The sequence below is a fragment of the Nicotiana tomentosiformis genome, chromosome 1 (assembly GCF_000390325.3).
Source record: "Nicotiana tomentosiformis chromosome 1, ASM39032v3, whole genome shotgun sequence".
Classification (NCBI taxonomy): domain Eukaryota; kingdom Viridiplantae; phylum Streptophyta; class Magnoliopsida; order Solanales; family Solanaceae; genus Nicotiana; species Nicotiana tomentosiformis.
The window spans coordinates 8,129,432-8,154,216 of record NC_090812.1 but is presented as its reverse complement, the minus strand read 5'-3'; the positions used below and the strand labels follow the sequence as shown (position 1 = coordinate 8,154,216).

The 24,785-nt window shown below is 34.3% G+C and overlaps 4 protein-coding genes and 1 non-coding gene across 5 annotated transcripts; 3 read left to right on the top strand and 2 right to left on the bottom strand.

Moving 5' to 3' along the window:
- Positions 1 to 5,984: 5,984 nt before the first annotated feature.
- On the bottom strand, positions 5,985 to 9,942 carry LOC104114290 (rac-like GTP-binding protein RAC2). Its single transcript, XM_009624695.4, has 7 exons — positions 9,660 to 9,942; positions 9,482 to 9,569; positions 8,653 to 8,762; positions 8,486 to 8,549; positions 7,275 to 7,339; positions 6,585 to 6,650; positions 5,985 to 6,316 (listed from the first exon to the last, which is right to left on the bottom strand). Exons 1-7 carry the CDS (start codon positions 9,795 to 9,797, stop codon positions 6,218 to 6,220), a joined length of 630 nt encoding a protein of 209 aa, XP_009622990.1. The 5' UTR covers positions 9,798 to 9,942; the 3' UTR covers positions 5,985 to 6,217.
- Positions 9,943 to 11,903: 1,961 nt separating this feature from the next.
- On the top strand, positions 11,904 to 13,901 carry LOC104114291 (cytochrome c oxidase-assembly factor COX23, mitochondrial). Its single transcript, XM_009624696.4, has 3 exons — positions 11,904 to 12,139; positions 12,874 to 12,950; positions 13,716 to 13,901. The coding sequence occupies exons 1-3, from the start codon at positions 12,046 to 12,048 to the stop codon at positions 13,761 to 13,763; spliced, it is 219 nt and encodes a 72-aa protein (XP_009622991.1). The 5' UTR covers positions 11,904 to 12,045; the 3' UTR covers positions 13,764 to 13,901.
- A 1,278-nt stretch (positions 13,902 to 15,179) lies between these two features.
- On the bottom strand, positions 15,180 to 17,496 carry LOC104114292 (cytochrome P450 714C2-like). The gene is made up of 5 exons (XM_009624697.4): positions 17,092 to 17,496; positions 16,757 to 16,983; positions 16,425 to 16,666; positions 15,767 to 16,139; positions 15,180 to 15,679 (listed from the first exon to the last, which is right to left on the bottom strand). The coding sequence occupies exons 1-5, from the start codon at positions 17,417 to 17,419 to the stop codon at positions 15,254 to 15,256; spliced, it is 1,596 nt and encodes a 531-aa protein (XP_009622992.1). The 5' UTR covers positions 17,420 to 17,496; the 3' UTR covers positions 15,180 to 15,253.
- Positions 17,497 to 17,731: 235 nt separating this feature from the next.
- TRNAP-AGG (transfer RNA proline (anticodon AGG)) lies at positions 17,732 to 17,803 on the top strand. Its single transcript has one exon. It is a non-coding gene; the product is annotated as a tRNA-Pro (tRNA).
- A 2,126-nt stretch (positions 17,804 to 19,929) lies between these two features.
- Positions 19,930 to 23,058, top strand: LOC104114293 (pentatricopeptide repeat-containing protein At1g69290-like). The gene has a single exon (XM_009624698.4). The coding sequence runs from the start codon at positions 20,005 to 20,007 to the stop codon at positions 21,970 to 21,972; it is 1,968 nt and encodes a 655-aa protein (XP_009622993.1). The 5' UTR covers positions 19,930 to 20,004; the 3' UTR covers positions 21,973 to 23,058.
- The last annotated feature ends 1,727 nt before the right edge of the window (positions 23,059 to 24,785 follow it).

The following is a 24,785-nucleotide window of genomic DNA, read 5'->3' as shown; positions in this document are numbered from 1 at the left end:
AAATGTCCTAAATATTATAAAATAATTAAATTATATTTTTATCCAATAAAAAATATATTTTAAGGGGTAAAAATGTGAACGACATTTCGTTAAGGATTTTCGTGCTTTTAATATGTAGATTAACGCAACTCTTCTCTCTCTAATAATTACCTATTTTAAGAAAAGAATAATGTATGGTACAACATCATACAAATTAAAAATAAATTTCATACAAATTTAATACAGAATTTGATATATCCACAACAACATACATACTAAAAATAAATTTCATACAACTAATTATATAATATACAACTTATCTACAACTTTCATACATCATTCATACGTAGTTAAATACAACTATAACATGAGACAACTTAAATACAATTTTCATACAAATTTTATATAATATGCTTTTGTATGTATTTTGTATATCATTTATATATATTTTGTATGTGGTGTGTTCTTCTGCTTCTTCGAATTTCAATCTGAAAATCCAGCCAAATCAAATTTAATCTCCACCAAATACTCTCAAAATTGAGATTTAAACTCAATAGAATATTTCTAATTATTTGCAACAACACCCAATCCACACAAATAATATCTTTTGAAAATCCAAATCGAATTCAAAGCTTCGATGCTTTTTTAATTATTGTCAATGGTGGAGAGTCAAACACCTTCAAAATTTGTTGATTGATAATTTCGATTCGAACACCAATTGTACAACATGAAAGGAATTTGCTAAGTTAAAACTCGATATTAAAATAATTAAAATTCATTGATGAATTCCCTGGAAAAAAGGAGAGGATAAAAAGCAGCGAAAAACGAAGTAAGAAAAATTGAGAAAAGAACAGAGAAGGAGAGAAAGAGAAAGAGAGAAAGAGAAAGAGAGAGAGAGAGAGAGAGAGACGAAGAGAGAGAGAGAGAGAGAGAGCAGGGATAGAGAAATAACTGATTCCCTATTCTATTCTTAATATAAATGGACACTCATTAAGACTAATTTGTATATAGTTGGTATATTATATGTGCCTATATAATTAAATTAAAATTTAATTAGGGAGGGTAAATAAATTTCATATGTAGTATAGATAGGTTGATGGTCGCAATGAAGCCCCAAAAAGAAAATAACATTTAAAATAATAACTTGACGAGAGAGAATTGTTCAAGTGGTAAGCACCTCCTCCGCAACTTAATTAGTTTGAGTCATAAAGGGAATAAAGTATTTGTGACATTATTAGTGAGAATTCATATAAATAATTTTAATCTTTGTACGATTGATGCGTGGTTATTATTATAGCATTCTCGTTAAATATAAGTCAACATATTTTAATTGGGACGAATGAGTGATACTCAACTGTAAATTATATATACTAATTCAATCACAACCTCTTTATATTAGTGCGTAGCCACCCTATGTCAAGGGTGGTCAAGCACACTCCTTCGTCGAAATATTATACTTGAATATAAGTTAAATACTATTTTATATGATTATATATTATCTTTTGAACACCGTTAACATAATTGAGTGAGGCAGTCCAGCTGTTCAGAGTGTTCAAAGTGATGTGTTGTTTACGGGTTCAAAGTTCTACCCATTTTATTTGCCAAAACTAAATGGAAACTACCATGTGTGGTCTATTTAATTCTTTTTTAATCTAAAAAATTTCCTAATAAAATAACTCTTAAAACTTAAAATTTATGTAAAAATAAAGAACTAATCTTAAAAGTAATTTTTTAACTTAAAGTCAGTCTTTTTGTTATTTTAATTTTGATTTATAAAATTATAGTTTTATTAAAAAAAATTATTGCTTAGCTAAATATTAAGTAGTTTGATCTAAAAATTTTGATACACCATTAATAGACAAAAATAATTATTAATTTATTTAAAGTTTGAACATTGTTGGCAGAATTCTTAGCTACGCTATATTAGTTTAGGCTTGAGCCTAGAAACATCTTAGATTCCTCTACTAAAGTTTCGCCCCAAGTAAGGTATCGGTAGTAGTAAATTTGTGTCAGCGTACGTGGCGAAAAGAAAGACGTATTTCTTCTTTTAGTTCAAGTGATACAAACTTATAAGTTGATTACTGAAAATGATTTTCGCTCATAAGTAAGGGAAGTCAATTTTTCCTTTTGGATGATTTTTTTTTTGGTTGGAAAACATTAACTAATAACTAAACGCCAAGAATATAACTTCCGAATGATAATTACTTTTTTTGAAAAAATGTACTTTTTTCATACCAACACACACGCATATACATCAACGCTGATGCAAACTTGTTGAACCTTCATTTTCCCGTCTGCTTATTTGCAGTTGAATTGCAGTGTGGGCATTTCTTTTGGAATAATTGGAGAGGAATTTTCAGAATCACTATTGTTTAGTGGCTATTAACTTTATATAACTATTATATATATAATAATTTTCTATAGCTACTATTAAGTTGTTACGATAGCGTATTCGTTGTATTGCGTGCTGCTGTTTTCATGAATACAGCAGCAAAATGCGCCTAAAAATCATGGCAGTCCAGCTGTACGCGCATGTATTCACATGTATTCGCGCTGTTGTATTCATGAATACAGCAGCAAAAAGCGCCTAAAATCAGGGCAGTCTAGCTGTACGTGCATGTATTCACATGTATTTGCGCTGCTGTACTCATGAATACAACAGCAAAAAAGGCCTAAAATCAGGGCAGTCCAGCTGTACGCGCATGTATTCACAGGTATTCGCGCCATGTATTCATAAATACAGTAACAACAATCACCTTAAAAATAGGTATGCCCAGTTGTCTAATAACGGAAATAATATCAAATAACGTGATACACTCCTAATATAACTCAACAAAATCAATTCTAACATGCCTTATTATCAACCCAATTAATTAGAATGATTTTTCAGTTGTATATAACTTTTGTATTTAGTGTGTTTTAAATTTTTTTATTGTTGCATTCATTATATTCAATGTTTGTATTTACTGTATTCGCTATTTTATATACATTGTATTCAAATGTATTTGTATTAACCGTATTTTAGTTATTCCTAATACATATTATTACTGTTGTATTCAATATATTTCATTGGTTGTATTCACTGTATTTCTATTTGTATTCAGTGTATTTTACTGTAATTTAAAATTAAATGTATTCACACTTTATATTTTGTTCTATTTTAATAGTTGTATTCAGTGTATTTTAATGTATATATCCTATATTCATGCATGAATACAGATGTATTCAGCTATATTGAAAACCTTCGAAATACATAAATACAAGCAAAAAAATATATTTATGCAAAAATATAATGTATTTGAGTGAATTTATATATAATACAATGTATTTGTATCATTGTATGTGACTAATAGCCTGTTTGGCCAAGCTTTATTTTGGGCCAAAAGTGTTTTTGCCCAGAAATTGAGGTGTTTGGCCAAGTTTTTAGATGGAAAAAAAAGTATTTTTGAGGAGAAGCAGAAGTAGTTTTTGAGAAGCAAAAAAAAATAATTTTTCTCCAAAAACACTTTTCTGAAAAGCACTTTTGAGAAAAATACACTTAGAAGCAATTTTCAAAAGCTTGGCCAAATACTAATTACTGCTCAAGAGTGCTTTTTAAATTAATTAGCCAAACACAAACTGCTTCTCACCAAAAGCATTTTTTTGAAAAGTACTTTTAAGAAAAGCACTTCTCAAAATAAACTGATTTTAGAAACTTGGTCAAACAGGCTATAAATAGCAAAAAAGAGAAGAAAGTTCGTCGAAGATGGCGTTTTTCGGCCAAGCAAAATATTGTACACATTGTATTAAAACTAAAAATGAAAACGAACAAAAACCCCGGCCCTCGAATCTTCTCTGGCGTAAATAATTTACAGTATCCGTTTAGAGGAATCTATTGCAATATCTGGCGTAGAAGAAAGCCACAGTGGCACTCTTGTTTCAAAGTTCTTGAATCAGACATTGAAGAGGAAATTTGAAGTTTTATGCGGAAAACCTAACAATGGTGAAGATTTAAAAAAAAATGAGGAGAAAAAGAAGAAGCTTGAACTGACAAAACCCCAAAAACTTTAACACTTATCACGAATTTTTGGAGCAAAAACGTTGAAAGTGAGAGAGAGAATCGTACTTCAAAAGTCGCGAATACAATCTTGTTGTGATTTTGGGAGAGAATAACCGAAAGAATGAGAGAGAAAAATAGTACGTAGCGTATTAATGCCTTAATGGTAGTGTATACCTTAAATATCCTATAAAAAATAAAAGATAGTTCACTATAGGAGGTAAAATTTTCATAATTGTATTACCTTGATTCTTTTATTTAGTGTTGGATCTCAATTAATTTCAGTAATACTAGCCCACGCTTAAACTTTATGGTTAAAGTAAGAGCATTATTTTTGAAGACTTATTAGAGGACCACTTAGCTAGTTGGGTTAGGTCGGGTTGAGTCCTTGAGTTTATGTGTACTTATTTTACTTCAAAAGTTGTTTTACTATATCTTCTATGTACAAATAATTGTAAGAGCCTGTTTGGATTGGTTTAAAAAAATAACTTTTAAGTTAAGTGCTTAAAAGCACTTTATAAATGTTGGAACTTGTTTTATAAATAAGCAGTTACGCGTTTGGATAAAAGAGCTGAAACTGAAAACAAGCTGATGAAGTGTTTGGTAAACAAGTGATGGTAAGTACTTTTTCTTGTTAAAATGACTGAAATATCCTTAAAGTTGTTAACATTATAAAGAAGATGATGACTATAATATTATATAGTTACACCAATTTAAAAAAAAAAAGAAAGATTCAACGACCAAAAAAATTAAATGTTATTGAACTAAAAAAAGAAGCTAAAATAATAATATTTATAAAATATTGGAATGTATCATACATTATTTTAAAATGAATGTGACGGGGAAGGGAGCAGCACTGGGAAAGAAAGAAAGGAAAGGGAAAAGAGGAAAAAATAATGAATAAAAGTGTAAAGAAAGAAATGAAAGGAAAAGAGAGGAAAGTTATGGAAGAAGACCAAGAAGAAATGAGAGGCTGCTGCAACAAGAATGGAGAAAAGAAAAGATAGTATGTTGTAGGGTTTTCTAATGAGGGGTAATTTCGGGATTAAGAAAAATTATAAGGGATAAGAATGTAATATCAAAGCAATATGGCTTTTAAGCCAATTTCAAAAAAGCTTGATTTTCTAACTTATTGGTTTTGACTTTTTTTAAGCAGATTTTAACTTTTCTTAAATCATTTTTTTTGTTGACAAACACTTCCACAAGTTATAAACGCTTTAGGCTCTAGGTCAATAGACGAGTATAACTTTGTTGTAGAGTTATGAACTAGAATTCTGCTTTCACCCCAAAAGTTGACGTTCTTATAATAATATCCCCCAAAAAGATAGTTAAGCTGGACGTTTGGTCCAATGAAGAGTCTTTTGAGAGACAAAGTACAAGTTTATCACCCTATTATACTAAGTGTCCGTTTGGACATAAAAAAATTTCTTTTTTTTTTTTCGAAACATATATTCAAATAATGTTTGGTTGTACATTTCATTGAATTTTTGAAGAGCAAATTTTTTTGAAGATGAGTTTTCAAATTTGAAAAAGTGGGTTTTGCCACTTTTTTATATAAAATTTGGTTTCCCCCCACAAAAATTGTAATATTTTTTCAAGTAAAATGCATGTCCAAATACAATTTTAAATTTCATATGGGTGGATAATTATTTTCTTTTGTCCGGTTTAACTTTAAATTTATCGGTTAGCCCATAGATGCACAAAACTAGGTGATGTTAGCAGACATTTGCTCATACATTCTTTTTGAAGAACGTTCATACTTGCCTTTAGCTCTCAATTTGAGAGGAAATAGTAACTTCCCAGACGAACATAGTTAAATTTTTATTTTTCCTTGAAAGTGACGCCTAAAGTACAAACATTTTGGCAACTGGTATCACAACACCTAAATTTGATTTGAGCTTTTAGATATCACAACTGGTAGAAATGTGAAAACATTTTCATATTACATAGCCATGCCAAGAAAGATCAATGGATAAAATACAGCATATTCCGTAAAAACTTCCCACTTTCCATCGTATAAAACCATGTACAAGCCAGTCACAAACACAAGAAGCACATCACACATACTATGAAATGAGAAAACTGGCACTTCTTACTAAAGCAAACAGGAAAAAAAGAAATAAAACTTCGGATATCACAGCTAAACATCTCACAGAAATGGAAAAGGTTATTGTACAAATGTCTCTCTTCCAACTAGTTCGATCAAAGTATCCAGCAGGTTTTGTGTTTTCCTTCCTGTTTTTTGGTCTTTGGAGGCTGAAGAACCACCTTGATTGCAGTATCAAATACAGCCTTCACATTCTACATTTCAAAGAATATTTTCTCAATTGGTTTTGGCTCATAATCCTGACAAATTATAAGCTGCATGCATTGTAGCTTTTGCCTTGAATTATTAGCTTACATAAAATGTTTTCCGAGTCTGGTATATAACACTCGTCTGGTTTCAGAATGTCCTAAAGGAAGCTAGGTGAACTTTGAGCATTTTGTTTCGAATAATGTTTGCTTGTTAATCATGTTTCATGTACTAATCTTTTTAAGTTCCAATGAAACTAAAAGGATCAAACATTACCTGTTGTGTCTTGGCACTGCACTCAACGTATGCCACTGCACCTATTTGCTTTTTCAGTTCTTCGCCCTGTCATTTTAAAGAAGAGAAATTAAAGCTTTAACAAATTTGCAATGTGAGAAAGAGTGAATAAAGACAAAAAATCTGATTGGATTTTCCCTTCTACATCATCTGGTAATCTATGACTTAATTTATCATGTTTTTTTCAATTGCAATTGTCTCACTACCATCCGAAGGCATTGAACTTGAAATCCCATTTTTTGTATCCTTTACAATTCAACAGTATGCAAAAGAAGTTGTGCAAATGGATTTGCACTATTCAACCAAAAGAAGTGCAGATTTCATTTTTTTTTTTTCTGTTTCTTCTTTGGACAAGAAAAGGCGTGGGGGACACTGTGATGAGGTAGGGAGAAGATGAGCTCGGAAATGGGTCATTGTTCCTTTTCAAAGTAAACTTAGAGTTGGCCATTTTGATAAAACTTTCCAGTCTAAAAGTTTCTAAGCCTATTATTAGGGGAGATTCACACACTTAAAAAGACTCTTTAATTTCTTCAAGCTTTACTTTGTTTTTCGACATGTCTTACTTTATGTGCTGCATATCCCTTTCCTTTCTTTACTTTATAACGAGGTGGAGCATGCACTGGATTTTCGGATAAGCTACATCAAACTTTTGATTAGATTCAATATTTTTACCTGTTCTGTTGAAATTGTAGATGCACCAGGGTAGTCCCTTCTAAACTGCTTGTCCTCTCTTAAATCTGTCACATTTGAACTCTGTTTAGATATATAAAAATTTAGAACGGAAAGAGTGACAGATAAGCTCGCTGTCATCCTCTGCATCAACCAGCTCATTGGCCCCAGATTACAAGATAGTGGAAGATTATACGCCAGTAAATGTGTAAAAGATTGCTATGTCTACACAACAAATGATTAACCACCCATTTCTAAACAAACACTTGGGAAATCATAATTGGTTGCTAAATAGCCCGAAATTATCCAAACAATGGTGTAGTCTACTAAGAGAAAACGCTAGAGAACCTGCATTCTTCTGTAGTTCACAATTGTCGGTTGCTAAGTAGCCTGAAATTATCCAAACAATGGTGTAGCCTACTAAGAAAAAACGCTAGAGAACCTAAGTTTGAAGAAGAGTCTTAGTTCGAACTATAGGGGGAGGGGGAGAGACTACTGAATCAGTCAGTTCGGCTCTGAGCACTAAGTGACGAGAAAGAAGTCATACTAAATTTTAGAAGATGAAGCATCGGGTCATGGAGAAGAATAAGATCACAGAATGCAACAAACCGCTTAACCATGAGCGCATAATTTCTCGCCTATCATTAGTTTGACTTGTGGTATAGGTTGTCAGATCATTTGGCCCGGACTTAACCACATAAAAGAGAAGCTTCATTCCATTCCCTTGGTAATATTTGAAGGCCCAAAGGATATTCCAAAGTGGGCATTTGGGCTTGTCCATGTGAAACAAGTAAACTTGTGTAAGATACAATGTCGACAGATGTAGAGGGTAGGTCTCCCCCTCAAGAAAGTGAAAAAATAACAGAAAGAAAGAAGAGAAGCTGTGGTGCAATATTATCACTACATAATTCATATAAACAATTTTGTAACCAATACATTCTGCTATATGGCAAATATATCTATATGTGTGCGTGCATGTACACGTATATGTATATAAGTGTAAACAAAAAAATGATTTCTGTTAGCTCTTTTGTTGATTAGGCATTAGAAGACTAGTTCAAAACCGGGATTCACTTTAATATACAGTATCTGCAAAATTCACAACTGTTAAAGGGTAACAAAAGGGGAAAGCAGTTTAACAAAGGGAAAAGGCATAATATCCTCTCAAGAGCTACTAGTAAAGCAGAGGAATCTTAAATTGAAAGAAAACTCACCCAATTTAGTCCCCACAAGAACAATAGGCACTGATGGGGCATAATGTCTTAGCTCAGGAACCCACTTTTCCAACATAAACAAGAAATAAAAAGCAAAGGATGATGTCAGGATTACATGATCAGAGAAGCAAAAGAAATACACAACCACTGGAACAGCAAAAGCATACCTTTTTTGATATATTTTCAAAGCTAGGCCTACTTATGAGAGAGAATGCAAGCAAGAAGACGTCAGCTCCTCGATAACTAAGAGGCCTAAGCCTGTTATAATCCTCTTGACCTGTGAAGAGTAGTTGTACACTCACAATTTTATCATGTAATGACCTCTTGAAGAAGACGTGTTTTGTTATCTTGCTCATTAGTCATTACTACTTGTGTACTAAAGACTCAATCGGCTTCATTGCAGCTTTTTCTAGGTCAATGTTCCATAAGATTTTATCCAAAGAAAATGGTTTTCTCATTTCAATTTACTGGTTTATGAGGATGCTTTATTGCTTTCCTGAGTTTTAATTTATTGGGAAGGAAAAAAAGTAAGAATGAGAATCGTTAAGGTTTAACTTTTGTAAACACTTTGTGATGTGAATTGAAAGCAAACAAAAAAATTTCACTGTAAAACTACTGGAAGCAGAATACAACATTGATTTTCACAGTAAAGTACAAAATTTTCATCTTGACTGGTGATGATGATTTTTTCCAAATCATATTACTAAGAGCATTGCATGATCAATTGATTGTTTGGAAGAAAAAGAGTAAACAATTGTCCTAAGGCTTAACTGGAGTTCAACATTCACAATCCAATTAATGATTTGCACCAGAAAAATTAGGCCAAAATCTTAATCAGAGGAATGCAGGATTTTATATGCAATAACACCTGTTCTTACAAAGAGTGGAAAGATGAATGCAGCTAAGAGTAAAGACCAAAGTTGACAACTTTAATGATTCTTGATCTTCATCAGAATTATATACTGTAATTAGTAAGAAAACAAGGAATTTTCATACCAGCAGTATCCCAAAGACCCAAATTCACAATCTTCCCATCAACATTGACATTAGCACTGAAATTGTCAAAAACAGTTGGCACATAATCCTGTAGGAGTAAAGACACACAGACATATAACTCCATAATGAAGAATAAAAAAAAGATGAAAAATAGAGAAAATTTTGAATAGTTACATACAGTTGGAAAAGTGTTGCTAGTGTAGGAGATGAGAAGGCAAGTCTTGCCAACAGCACCATCTCCAACTGTCACACATTTGATGAACTTTGTTCCTGTTGCAGTAGAAGCATTATTACTGGCACTACTACTAGTATTCATCTCATCAATTAGAAAGATAAGAAAGAAGAACACTAGCTTCTTAGTTTTATGGAGTTGAAATTGGAAAAAGATTCAAGAATCCTTTTGAGAAAGTAGTATTGTTGCTACTAATTTAATGAGGGGCAGAAGGATAGAGAAAATGTGGGACAAAGGGAGGGAACAAGAAAAAGCATAACAAAGATTTTATAGGAGCCTTTTTCGGCAGGAAAGTAGTGAAGGTGACTTTATTTTTAGCTGTCAGAGAGGGAAATATATGTGTGAGAGAATTCAATTACAGAGTGTTTCATATTTCCACCTAATCATGACGCTCCACTTAGAGGCCCCAAAATTTGGAAAGAAGCCATACACTTGTTCATTTTCTTATTACTAGTGTTTTAAAAAGTTTTTTGGGACTCGCTCAGAGCTCGCTCTTGTAAAATGCCCTGAGTTACATGCAAGACTTTATTTTTTGAGGCTTACGTGTTACGTTTCAAGTGCTTGACTGTGTATTCGAAGCACACTTAACGCTCAATATTCGAGACTCGTCCAATTATTTCTATGTAAATTATGTGTCAAATATCTTGGCTCCCAAAATTCTTTAACACATTATAATTTTTACTTATCTATAAAACTATAAAGATGAGGAATAACTCACTTTATGAGCTAGAATATCACATATTTTATGATTGAAAACATTGTGAGAGTAAACACTACTTAAAGTTTTCTTTTGGAATAGATAGCCAAAAGTTATATCCTTCATCTGCTATTGTTTTCCTCATCTAAGTTCTTTGTTTCTCAAAATTATTGAACTTCTATTTGCTATTACTTTGATATCTGAAAGCAATTTTGTCTTATACATGAATGAGTAAGGCTTTGGTTATGGATATTTTTGTCTAAATTTTATTTTCGCATTAAATATGACTATTTCTCAAAAAAAATTGAAAATGTAGTTAAACTTTTGAGTACCGTCCAAATGTGGTTATGAAACAAATTGGGAGTTTATTTGGTAAAAATGGCATGGGGCGTCCTATTTGGTCGCCCCCATTTAATATGTACCCACTATTTATTTATTTTTTTAACTTGTACTCAAAGTTTAAACAACTTCAGGGCTTTTTCTCTTCTATCTTCTTCTTCTTCTTCGGGCTGACAATGATTTTATATGGTGTTTGTGAACATATTTTAAGGTAATTTATGATGTTTTACAGTAGTGAACTGTTGTGATACTTTATTTTTTACTATTGCTTAGGGTTTCTTCTTCTTCTTCTTCTTCTTAATTGCAAAATGGGTTCGTTAGATTTATTGTTGTTTTGACAAATTGATGATTGGGGATTTGTTCTTAATGATATTTGGAGGTTATGTTTCAAATTTGAACTCATTTGGAGTATATTTAGGTATTAAATCGTATAATGGATTGTTAAAATTCGAACAACAAATTTTTGTTTGTGGGCAACTTGCACTTCAGGCCAATTTGACCTTAAGTGCATGAAAATGTTAGTTACACTTCAGACATTTTGGCCTTAAGTGCATCTAAAGTGTAATTTTTCACTTCAGACTTATTGGCCTTAAGTGTAGGAAAACGTTTGTTGCACTTAAGACCTTTTTGGCCTTAAGTGTATCTAAAGTGCAATTTTTCACTTCAGACTTATTAGTCTTAAGTGCATGAAATTATTGGTTGCACTTCAGACTTATTGGCCTTAAATGTAGGAAAACGTTTGTTGCACTTCAGACCTTTTGGCCTTAAGTGCATTTGAACTTTGAAGTGCAATTTTTCACTTCAGACTTATTGGCCTTAAGTGTAGGAAAATATTTGTTGCACTTAATTCCTTTTTGGCCTTAAGTGCATCTGAAGTGCAATTTTTCACTTTAGACCTATTTGGCCTTAAGTGCATGAAACCATTGGTTGTACTTTAGACCTATTTGACCTTAAGTGCATCTGAATTGTAATTTTTTCACTTCAGACTAATATTTTTTAATTTCAGACCCGATAAATTTGAAGTTGATCGTAAAGTGGGTAGGCTTACAATTTTTTATACAAAGTGGTTATAGGTTCATTTGTGATCCCAAATCCGGGTATAGATGCAAAACCCCCGTTTATTTGGTCTCAATTTTGGGCCGAATAGAGACAGATCTCTGATTAGGCCCGGTCTATTTCATTCCGGGTCAACTCTCTTCATAGTCGGCGGAATTCGACCCGAAGAATAAAACAGAAAATATACGCAGTCGAATTCTGTGAAATTGCAGAGAGGAAATCGAAAAAAGGTGAGGCAAAATGGCGAGTTCGAAAATTCAAACACCGGCATATCCAAGTGCAGCTAGAATTTCTGATTCCGATTGCTACCCTCAGTACACTGCTTCTCTCAAATGTAACTGCACTGCAACTTTGTTCTTCGATCATCTTCTGTTTTTGCAGTACTTGTATTTACTGACTAGGAAAAAAATTTACTCATGATCATTATTTGAATTTTGATATATAATGACTTTTATTATAATTATATCACTCGTTTTGTTATCTGGGTATAGAATTCCTTACTAAGAAATTAGGTCCTTATGTGCCTTCTGCCCCTGCGCTGCAAATTTGAACATACTTGCTGAAAATTAAAACTAAAAGCGGAATGTTTCTGTTTGATATTTGAACTAAAAAGAACTTATTTGTAAAGATAATTGCATAAAAGAGTTGTCCAAAATTTGTTTGAAGAATACTTGGTAATTGGTCAGAAAGCAATTAGGTAGCTTGATGCAATACTCCATTATCAACATGAAGGTTTTTGGGGAAGGTTGGAAGGTTCTTCAAATGTGGAGCATTTTAGTTTGCTAATCTAGGTCGTTAGAATTCATGGAGATATCCACACATCGCACGTAAGACATTGTCCATGAATTTCTTGCAATATACAGCGCCGTGTTCTGTTTGAGATAACATGTTTGGTCTGGGTTGTGGAAAGTGTTTTACCTTCATACCAATACACTTTCATCGTCTGTAGACTCGAGTGGTGGAAATTGTGGATAATGCTTTTCCTTCATACCGATATGTTCAAAGACGTATTACTATAATGTTATGCAGTTGTTTCAGGGCATTGCTTAATTTGTGAACGCTTTGCAGGTTTGGAACAATTTAACTCTGACAAGAGCAAATGTCAAGAACATTTTGATGTTTACAAGGAATGCAAGAAAAAGGAGGTATGCATGTTAAGTTGTTAACTAGTTTCTTCTGCATCTCTTTCTATGTTGATGAGGATGGTAGTAGTTGTATATGTTCTCTGACCTGTGTTGCATGCAAAATTATGTAATGTGCAAGATAGTATAAATTGCTTCTACCCCTCTGATGTAGAGTAGCTTGCCATGTAAATTGGACTCCGATAGGTTCTTCTATGGACACTTTGAAGTGGTATTTTCCTTATAGGGGTGTGACGGAATGTGTAAAAAGCTTTCAGACAAGTTGCTTTGAGACTCTGCGTCAATAGTTATGAAAAGGAACAAGTTTTTGAGCAGCTTAAAGTAAACTAGCCTAGGTGAAGATTGAATATTGACTAAGATCTGTTTACGTGCTAGTTAAGTTTTCTACTCTGCCACTAGCCAGTTCTTGATTGGATCACTATCAATGCAGCCTATACTCAAACCTGAATCTATTGCTCTTCTCTTTCTTCTTTGTCACTTGGAATGAGCTCAACAATATTTACTTTACGGAACTCTTCTCAAATTCAGCTTTTGTTGTGCATAAGTAGGGAGGTAGTGGTGGAGGGAACATAAATTACCAAGTAATCAAATTCTTATGGTTTCTAGGTGTTTTTGACATCGATATCATGACATGATTTTGCTGCTTTGTGCTCTAGATAATTGCTTTTAAAATAATCGCCTTTCTTGCACCTTCTGATTATTCTTTTTTCCCTTTTTCTGGGTATCATTTTTTCTGATACTTCATTTTCATTTTCTGGCATGTTGCAGAGGGAGGCTCGGCTGGAGCGCAATCGAAGTCGGTCTCTGTTTTCATGAATCATAAAAAATTGAAGTTGATAGTGTTATCATTTTAAAATCTTATCAGGCTAATAACATTTTCATGTAACTTATTCCAAGAAACAACTGTAATGCAGATCCTTCATGTTAGAATCAATGATGATCGTGTTTGTTGTAGCCTTTTGGCTCGTCTTTGGTTATAGGCTTATTTATTCTGCTTTCACTTGAAATAAATGATGAGGATTGTGCTGAAGATATTTGAATGTTGATTTACAGGCCAGTGGGATTATGTTTTCCTTTTTTGATAGTTTTCTTGGTGCAAATCTTCGAGTTTCTAATCTGTTCTGTAAACAAAGAGGAGTTATATACACTGCAGTGTTCTATTTGCGACTGCTTTTCTTCTCATTCTCAAGTGGGTTAAGTTGAAAAGGTTGACCGGATGTTGACTTATGTGTAACGACCCCGAAAAATATTTGCTAAGGAAATTATGATTTCGTGGTGCCGAACTAGGCTGGGACTTTTGGTGTTGAACAATGAACTGGTGAGTAAGGGAATTTTTTTAAAAAAAAAATAAATAAATACATTTCTGCGGACCACTATGAGACCGCAGAATCACTCTGCGGACCGCATAATGGCCGCAGAGTGAAGCAGGTTAGGCCAAGTTTGGAGATCAAGTTTGCGGTGCATTATGCGTCTGCAGACCAGTTCTGCGGTGCATTATGCGACCGCAGAACAGGTATGTGGGACGCATAATGACCGCAGACTAAAGCAGTGTTGCCCAGTTCCGGAGGGCCTTTTGCGACCCATTATGCAGGCCGCAGAAGCATTATACGACCGCAGAGTGTGTTTTAGAACTTTATTTTTCTAGTTTTATAAACCCGACCCCATTCTTATAAAATAATATTATGGGTCATTTTGAAGGGTTTCATCTGATATTTTAGAGAGATGTGAGAGAATCTTAGAGAGAGAAAGTTAAGACCTAGCCATTTGTCCATCAATTCTTGTTCAAGATTTGAAGATTTCATAAGGATCTTGCTAGGACTGCCAAGAGGTAAGAATTTCTAACCCTAGTCTTCAAATTTGAGTTTGGGTAAATTCAGTTGGTTGCTCTAATGTCAAAGCGATTCATGATCAAGACTTGTGTATACTCTGTATGATTCTTTTATCATCTTCTTGATCTTGGCACCAATGCTTAATAAGATTCGCTTGCATTTGGGGCAAGAACTTCTATGAGATTCATTTGTGAGGATGAGAAAAACAAATGAATGGAACATGTATCCTCGGGTTCTTTTAAGGGGTTCCTTTGTTGCTTCGAGGAAGTGTTGAATACAGAATTGAAGAATAGCACGCGTGTATCATGTATTGACAGCACAAGACAGCAGTAGTAGCATCTCTTGTTCCTCTGTTGTATTGCTTGAGGAGACAGGCTGCTAAATAACATCATTTACAGACTCCTCCTGAACCTTTCTCAAATCAATTCAACTTAACATAATCACAGGCATTGTCAAATATCAACAAAGAAAAATGTGTCAAATTCTTTCAAGATATAGATTAACACCGTGCTCAGGTTCTATGACTAATCTAAAAACAGGGCTATGTTGATATCCTGGGGACAACGAAAATGTAAACCTAGACAGAATCATCGATACAATCACCTTCAGTTCAATCATAGCAAGATTTTGCCCCGCACATGTTCTATTCCCTATTCCAAATGGTATATAAGCATTTGGGACTTTGCAAGCCTTTGCAATGCCCTTGCCAAATCTTTCTGGATTGAATTTATCTGTATCTGGTCCCCAGAGTTCCGGCTGTTGGTGTAGGATTGGGATATGAATCTGAATATTAGTCCCTTTTGGAATATCAATATCTTTGAAACTTATATCCTGCAATGCTTCTCTAACCACAAAAGCTACTGGTGGGTACAAACGCAACGTTTCGTGGATGATCATTGTCAGCTGCCAATCAAATATGTATACATGTTAGGGATCCAGGTACAGAATATATGCGAATATCAATTATCTGGGCTTTAGATTACTGCATACCACTTTCATTCGTTTCAGCATGTCATTATTTGGCAACTCATTACCACAGACATCGAGCACCTCAGCTCGGGCACGAGCTTGCCATTCTGGATATGCAGCTAGTAGCATCAAGCACCAGGATGCTGTGAGGGCAATGGTCTCATGGCCAGCGAAGTATATGTTCTTGCAATTATCAACGATGAACGTATCAGGAGTAATACCAGCTGGTAGTTTATCACCACTCTCTTCGTACCTCTTAGCAGCATCAAGAATCAACTGTAGAAGGTCTTTCTCACAGGTGGCATTGCTCCGCGCTCTTACTACCTTCAATATCATTGCTTTAATCTCTTTTTCCAATCTCCATATCCCCCTATTGTGTTTGTTTGGGATATGCCTGCGACATCTAGCCATTCAGAACATTGTGGGAAAATTATCTTTTACTACCATGAGTTACTTTAATACTAGGCTTCCCTTGAGGTGAAAAGAGGAAAGTAGCAAGAGGAAAACAATTATATCAGTTGTTGGTATGTAAGTAAAAGAGGAGGGAATGGAAGGAGGATCAAGTAATCCTTGATATCAACCTCTCAAACAGAACAAAAAGATCGATACTTACTCATTTACCCTTTCCTTGCCCTTTTGCACGCTAAACATAGTTCTAATTTAGCAACAATATTTTTACCTCAATCCAGGAACTCCAATGGGAACCTTGGACATAACCCTTTGAAGGGTTTGAAGTTTTAGGAAGATTTGTTCCCCCTCAGCATAGTTGCTCCCAAAACAAGCTCTTGATATTATATCTGCTGACAGACTCTTGAGATCACCTTCCACATTAACCTCCAATTTTCCTTGTGAATTTCTGGTTTTCTCATCCCATGATTCTATCATTTTACTGGTGGATTCAACCATCAGCTTCACCATCTCCTGCATAATCAGTAGATGTTTGAAATTCTAGTGTTGTGATTAGATTTCTTGAACTTAACAAGTGCATATATCTTTTGAGTGGAAATGTACCTTAACTTTGTTGAGATAGAATTCAGGGGAAATAATCTTTCTCTGGTGAGCCCAATAAGTGCCATTTGAAGAGAAAATGCCTTGGCCAAGCAGAGGACCACGATCTTTGGATAGGTAAGATGGCTTTCCCAGGTTTAGAGTTGCACATAGGCTGATTTCTTTCACCATTTCTACATCAGTTGTACATACTGTCTGTATAATTCCAGCTGAATACATGAATGTTGATCCTGTAATTTAAACACACAAAAAAACCACATGAGCAAACAATAAAAGGAAAGAATTGAAGTCATCACAATCATATGAAGGTGGTATGTATATAAGTGCCAAAATTTGACCATATTCAAGTTGCCACTGCTTAATATGTGAGAACACTGTTGCTGGCCATGTATGGAACAAAGGGATGCTTCCTTCTATTTCTTGATTGTTGGTTTCTGGCCTTGGTTGCTTCTGGTTCTGAAGTTGAATTTTCTTGATTTCAAGGAGATTTCCATAGAGAAAAGATGGTGAAGGTCCCTTAATCCCTTGGCTTTGAAGTTTAGATCTTAATTTTCTTGGATGCAAAAGTAAAATACTGGTGAGATGTGCAAATAACACCAGAGATCCACCTAAAACCAGTGACAAAATGATCTTGGCTGAAAACATCAGTAACTGTTGTGCTTCCATTTCAAATTCCTTTTTACTGATTTTTCCTATCTTCTTCTGTTTATTAATAGTTGAAAAAAATCTCTTTATGAATGAACAAAAGGGAATAAAATATTGGGGCTAAAAATTTTGTCAAAAATGATGAAATAATATTGATTTTTTTTTATTTGTCACTTGGTTTTATTCAGAGACACACATTATTTTATTTGATTAAAATTGTACATGAAAAAGAGGATTGTAAGATGTACACACGTGGTACATTACTATGGTAGAGTGAATAAGATAAGAGTTCTTTTTGACAAATAAATTAACTTTAATGGTTATAGGCGAATTGGGCATTTGGTCTAGTGGTATGATTCTCGCTTAGGGTGCGAGAGGTCCCGAGTTCAATTCTCGGAATGCCCCTTTCTCCTTTTTTTTTTTTATCTCTCATTTCTCATTTTTGTGGGCTCGAGTTTTACCCTTTTGGTTTGGGCTTCTGTTTCTATGGGAACTTACTGAATTTGGGCTTTTTGCAAGTGGACCTCAGTCTAGCTTTCCATTATTATGTAGAAGGGAAAAGGATTAACGTTTCTTTGATGAGCTTATTTCCATTTACAAGGGCCAGTTTCCATTGAACTACTCGACCATACGTTCGTATAAAATTTTGAACAAATAAGCTAGATAGAAAATTGAGTCAACAAAGTCGAAATGAAAAAGGAGAAAGAACATTTTACATGAGAATAACGATTTAATCTCTTTTACTTATTGAGTTATTGATTTATACTCGAGCAATCCAATTGAAATGGACCTTTATTAAGTTAACTCTCCAGTCCAATAATTGTTAGAAGATTCAATAATTATCAATAATTAGTCAAAACACCATTGACTTGTCGAATTATTGGGAGTATATAGCAGTTGGTCAGCGATTAGTGGTTAAATAGTATCATAAATTTAGAATTTTTCTACCAAATAAATATTTTAATGCTATTTTATTTAATATTACTATTAATTGACAATTTTAAGAAATCTGAAAGATTATCGGTTTTTATACGCTTGAAAGGTTACTATTATATGTGCGCTCAACAAAAAAAAAGAAAAGGATAAGCGGTAGAAGAATGGCTACAGACTCGCACCTTTGATTAAAAGGGCTGCCCAGTGCAATAAGCTTTAGTTATGTGCGGGGCTCGGGGAATGACCGGACCACAAGGGTCTATTACATTTCTGCAAGAAGTTGTTTCAAGACTTGAACCCGTGACCTCCTGATCACATGCTAGCAACTTTACTAGTTATGCCAAGACGGACTCACACCTTCTAATTTTTTCCTAAAATAACATTCCTTGTCCAAAAAGAGAAAATAAGAAGGGGTATAATAAATTCATACATTCATTTCTCTTACATAAAATTGGTTTATTTATAAAAGAGTTAATACCCTAAAAACCCCTTAAACTATCACATTTTTATCTGTTTTCTACTTAAACTATTCGGTATCCCTAAAATCCCGCTGAACTATATTGCCTTACATATTAAAAATCTCTCGTTGCTGACCTGACACAACGTGTATAAATACTCGTTTGGGAGCGCGTGACAACTGAAAAAGCCATCAAATTGGCCCACCTAACAAAAAATAGTGGCTAATTAGCCTAACCCTCTTTTCGAATTTATTTTTTAATAAATATTCCTCTTATTTCATATATATCTACCTTTCTTCCTTATTTCTCACCATTCTTCCTTATTATTTCACCTTTCTTCTTTATTTTCCACTTCTTCGTTTTTAACTTTTTTCTTCAGTTCTCCATATGGGTTTCCTCTAGAAAAATTTCTCCCTTTCTTATTTCATCTGAATTGGTTTATCCTTTTTCTTGTTTTAGTCTTCTTTCATGTCCAACACATATTGTTGAAATAATATCGATTTAAACCTTCTTATTAAACTCAACACACCTTGTAGAGAATAAAGTTGAATCTCTTGAACTTTTTTTATATAATCTTGAATTAGAGAATGTAATTGCAGGCCAATTAATTTTTTATTTGTGAGATTTTATTTTATATAATATTTTTTATGTAATATAAGATGATTTTTAAGAAATACAATACTATATGCTTTTATTTATATTTTTATTGTGCTACAAAGTGAATTAAATAAGGATATTCAATTGTAGTTTAGCATAAAGTACAATCACAATTAAACATAAAATTAACACAATACATTAGATATTATTTTGCTCAAAACTCCTAGAGTTAATCAATCATCCGAGAGTAATACAGTACCACATAGCACATTTTTTAGATAACTAGCAGTGTATACTTGACGCACTTGTAAGAATGCGATTAGGGGTTTTTAATATGAGATACAAAATAGTTGAGAGGGGTTTTGGAGACACTGCATAATTTAAGTAGGAAACTGACAAAAACATAATAGTTTAGGAGATTTTAGGATATTAACTCTTTATAAACCAATAATACTAAGTTATAACATTTCTTTAATTAAATTAAAGTTATTTCTATAAAAAAGTTGAAAGGACAAAATGCCTGACCTTATTAATGATTGTTCCTTTTACAGTCCATTGCCCCGGCGAAGGGCTTCAGCTTATTCATCATTTCTCTCTCGATCAACACAGTGAGCAAGAATGTGGAGAAGAGCTTTCTATATTCTGTCACAAAGACCTTTTTCCTCACAACCTGAAATCCCCACTTTGTATTCTTTTCTCCAACCTTCAATTTTCTCCTTAAAAAGAACACAACCACCTTCTTCTACAACCCCAACAAAACCCCAAGACCAAACCCCACTAACCTTAACACAAGAACATAAATCCAATCTTGAATCCACTCTTCAAACTTCCATAAACACCAATAACACAGATGAAGCGTGGATATCATTCAAGACCCTTTCAAATTATTCAGCTTTCCCAAGTAAGTCACTTACCAATTCACTCATCACTCATTTGTCATCACTCAATGATACCCATAACATAAAAAGAGCATTTGCATCTGTAGTTTTCTTGTTAGAGAAGAATCAAGAATTGTTACAGCCTGAAACTGTATATGTTATGTTAAAATCAATGAGTGATGCTAACACTGTTGCCCCTGCTTTTGCATTGGTTAAGTCTATGTTCAAGAATAGATTTTTCATTCCTTTTAGTCTCTGGGGTGATGTTCTTGTCGAGATTTGTAGGAAAAATGGTAACTTTAGTGGGTTTTTACAAGTTTTCAATGAGAATTGTAGGATTGCTAGTGATGAGAATTTGAATTTCTTGAGACCTAGTTTGGCAGCTTGTAATGCTGCACTAGAATGTTGTTGTCGTGAGCTCGAATCGATAACCGATGCAGAGAAGGCGGTGGAGACCATGTCGGTTTTGGGTGTTAGGCCTGATGAATTTAGTTTTGGGTTACTTGCTTATTTGTATGCATTGAAGGGTCTTAATGAGAAAATAGCTGAGTTAGAAGGTTTAATACGCGGATTTGGTTTCACGGATAAAGGGGTTTTTCTTAGTAGTTTGGTTAGCGGGTTTGTAAAGTGTGGTAATTTGGCGTCTGTTTCAGCAACTATTCTTCGAGGTTTAAGAGAAACAGATGGACAAGGATTATGTTTTGCAGAAGGAATTTATAGTGAATTAGTAAGTGGATTTCTTGAAAACGGGAGCATAAAAGATTTAGCTACTTTGATTGGTGAAACTCAGACTTTGGAATCCCCATCAGTGATTGTTGAGAGATCTGTTGGGTATGGCATTATCAATGCTTGCGTTAGTCTCGGGTTATTGGACAAGGCACACATGATATTTGATGAAATGAATGCTCAGGGGGCTTCTTTAGGTCTTGGAGTCTACGTGCCAATATTGAAGGCATATTGCAAAGAGCAAAAAACAGCTGAAGCTGCTCAATTGGTGACAGACATTAGCAGTTTAGGTCTCCAATTAGATGTTGCTACCTATGATGCTCTAATTGAAGCGTCAATGTCATGCCAAGATTTTCAGTCTGCATTTTCTATTTTTAGGGACATGAGAGAAGCAAGAATACCTGACTTGCAAGGGAGTTACTTGACTATCATGACTGGTTTAACAGAAAGCCATCGACCTGAGCTCATGGCTGCTTTCTTAGACGAGATTGTTGAGGATCCTAGAATTGAAATTGGAACACATGATTGGAATTCCATCATTCATGCCTTCTGCAAGGCTGGAAGGCTAGAAGATGCAAGGAGGACTTTCAGGAGAATGACCTTCCTTCAGTTTGAACCCAATGACCAGACATATCTTTCTCTAATTAATGGATATGTGACAGCGGAGAAGTATTTCAATGTTTTGATGCTGTGGAACGAAGTGAAAAGGAAGATTTCGACGGAAGGGGAGAAGAAGTTTAAACTAGATAATAGCTTGGTCGACGCATTTCTGTATGCGTTGGTCAAAGGTGGCTTCTTTGATGCAGTAATGCAAGTAGTGGAGAAATCTCAAGAGATGAAGATATTTGTTGATAAATGGAGATATAAACAAGCATTTATGGAAAAACATAAGAAGCTCAGAGTTTCAAAGTTAAGAAGGAGAAATCGCAGTAAAATGGATGCACTTATTGCTTTCAAGAATTGGGCTGGTTTGAGTGCTTGATGGGACACATATCTGTTGCTTGCCAATACTCAACTTAACGTCAAAGGCTAACTTGGATTCTAGGGCTTCAATGCTGACACAACAAGCGGCAAATTGCTTTTCAGGAAACTTGCTTGCTAAATATTATGAGTTGCAGAGCCTTTAGCAGGTGACAGAGATCAAATATGTATTATGCTTGCCAAACCATATAGAAAAGTATGATCTAACTTCCAAGAAGCAGAATTATGCTTTGGGTAAAACACCAGTCTAGTCGAGCTAAATGCTGCAGAAGCACTGTACTCCAACCTGGCTGTGATCAACATACTCTAGAAGGTGCTATATCATGAAACCTTTCTTCTTAGTTGTAACTCACTTGTATAAGACTTTGCATGACTCTCAGCTGGAGAAATTGGCATGGCGAGACCAGAAGCAGTGAAAGAAAGTACCCCGGTGCTTGTAGAAAAATGCAACAAATTATTTAATATACTTACAAATGCATAACATCCTTGGTTGGTTAGTTAATCACCAACAGCTCCTTTTAATGTGCTATTGGCCAAAATGTGTATGGTCAAATTTTGTTGTTGTTCAGCTCTTGAATAGTTGTCGCAGATCGAGGAGCTTCTTTTTCTATTACAAATTGTAAGAATTGTTCCCTTTCTCTCTAGTGCAATAAAATGTCATAAAGTGTGTTTTTTTCTTATAAAAGAAGTGCTAAAGTTTGTTTTTTCCCCTTCCGGAAACTTGTCTGCTATTAAAATTGTTTGATGATATGGATGCCCTTGTGTTAAGCTGTTTTCTTGGGATTCCAAGATAGAAAAGCGGGGGATCAATCATGTGCTATGTATGGACATTGAACATGATTCTTCTTTAGTTGCATTGGCTGTTGCTGTACTTGTGTCCAAAAGGGAAAAGTTACCGAAAATTCAACTTTTGGTTCTTTGTTAACATGACTGTTAAGAGCTGTTATTGATTTCTGTGTTTGTTTTGCGTACGAATGTAGGTAGAAGTAATTGATGTTCATCTTCAATCTAGTTATGCTGGTTGCCTTCTTCCTGTAGAAATGATTTTTAGCTACCATAATTGAGTAGTGGTATTTGAATTTGTTTTCTTTTTTGCTGCCTCTTCATAAGAATCTGAGTGTTTGATGACTTTTTAGAAGAGGAACTTGTCAGAAATAACTTTTTTAACGGAGGAGCTTCAGAAATGCACTTAACCTAAGAAATTTAGGTAGCAACATGTCGTGTTATAACTTTTAATGCTCTCTAGTAATCAGCCATGGGAGTAGATATTGTTCCTGTTGTCTGGAAATGTAGTCTCAATAACTGCAATCATCCAATAAATTAATATTCTTTTGGGAGGAAAAATTACAAATGCTTAGAAGTTCCAACTTATAAGTATCTGGGCATACAACGTGATTAAAACAAATTAATCATTATGATTAGTGATTGTTGGACAATCCTATTAGATAGCAGTCTCTTTACCCTATCATCAAAAAAAGAAAAATCTTATTAGCTAGCTGTCTTTATCGAGTTGATACTGTGAATCCAAGAAACTTCCTGTGGTTTTCTGTAGTTTAGGCGAGTTCTTTTGCTTGCATTTTACAGATTGTCAAATTGTTAAGCAGCCGTTATTGGTTAATATCCAAATTGTTGCTGGTGTCTCTCTTTCTGACCAAAGTGATTCTATTGATGAAAAGAAAAGAAGTACTTAGTAGAAAGAACAGTTGTCAAAAGGGAGATGATTCATTAGTGCCTGTTTTACCTGAACTTCAGTAGCATACTCAGCATTTTACAGAAATTGTGTCTGCCTATTTGTATCTATTCGTCTTGTAAGTGGGTTTGGGTCTTGGAGCGATTATTCTTAGGTTTTACTTCTTGTCTCAAATTAATGTTTGTTTATATTATTTACAAGTGGTGTATGTCTATTGAATATATGCATATGTAAGGGGTGGTACATTACGTCGAAAATGAGAAAGTTGATAGTGTTGAACAGAATCAGCAAGTTCATTGAAAGAATGATGAGTGTTTTAACTCTACAGGGACAACTTGCTACTGCTCTTCTTGTATCTATTTCCTTTTTGGAGGAGTTGTGTACTTCAATCTTTATAGAGAAGTGTGTTCTGTTAGCATAGTCATACTTTAAAAAAATCTTGAAAACCAGAAATTTTATATGCAGCGTTAATATTGTTGTAATCCAATAGTATAGTTCTACTTTATTATTCAAATCTGTCATAAAATCCACTTTCATATGTGTTGACACAAATCTTGATTTCATTGTTTCACCTTATGTAACTTCCCAAGATACTCTACTGCTCTGCAGATTCTCTCAGGTGACCCTAAGTTCAACTGTTGTCGATCCTTACTCTGAAACTTCAAAAAGAAAAGGAAGTTTCTAATGACAAGGTGGGGACTATTTGGATGATATGGTAGCCAATTTAACTAAAATGATGAGCTGGTAGTCTACATGTCATGGGTTTGAGCCGTAAAAGCAGCCACTACTGGTTTGCATTAGGTAGGCTGTCTACATCACACACTTTGAGTACGGCCCTTTCCCGAACCATGCTTGAATACGGGATGCTTTGTGCACCTGGATGCCCGTTGATAAGTTGGTAGCCTATTTCTTCTAAAGGCTTTAAGATTTTTTGCTGATCTCCTTTATCTGCTCAGTGCAAGAATGAATACATGTGATGCTGCCCCAAACACTAATAATGACACCCAAATAGACAACTTCCTTCGTCAGTACTCAGTTGGGTTGTCAGATTCTCCCACTTTGTGTTTCCTTTGCTTCATTCACACTTTACTATCAAGACTAGACTTTTGTGGAATTGTTGATTG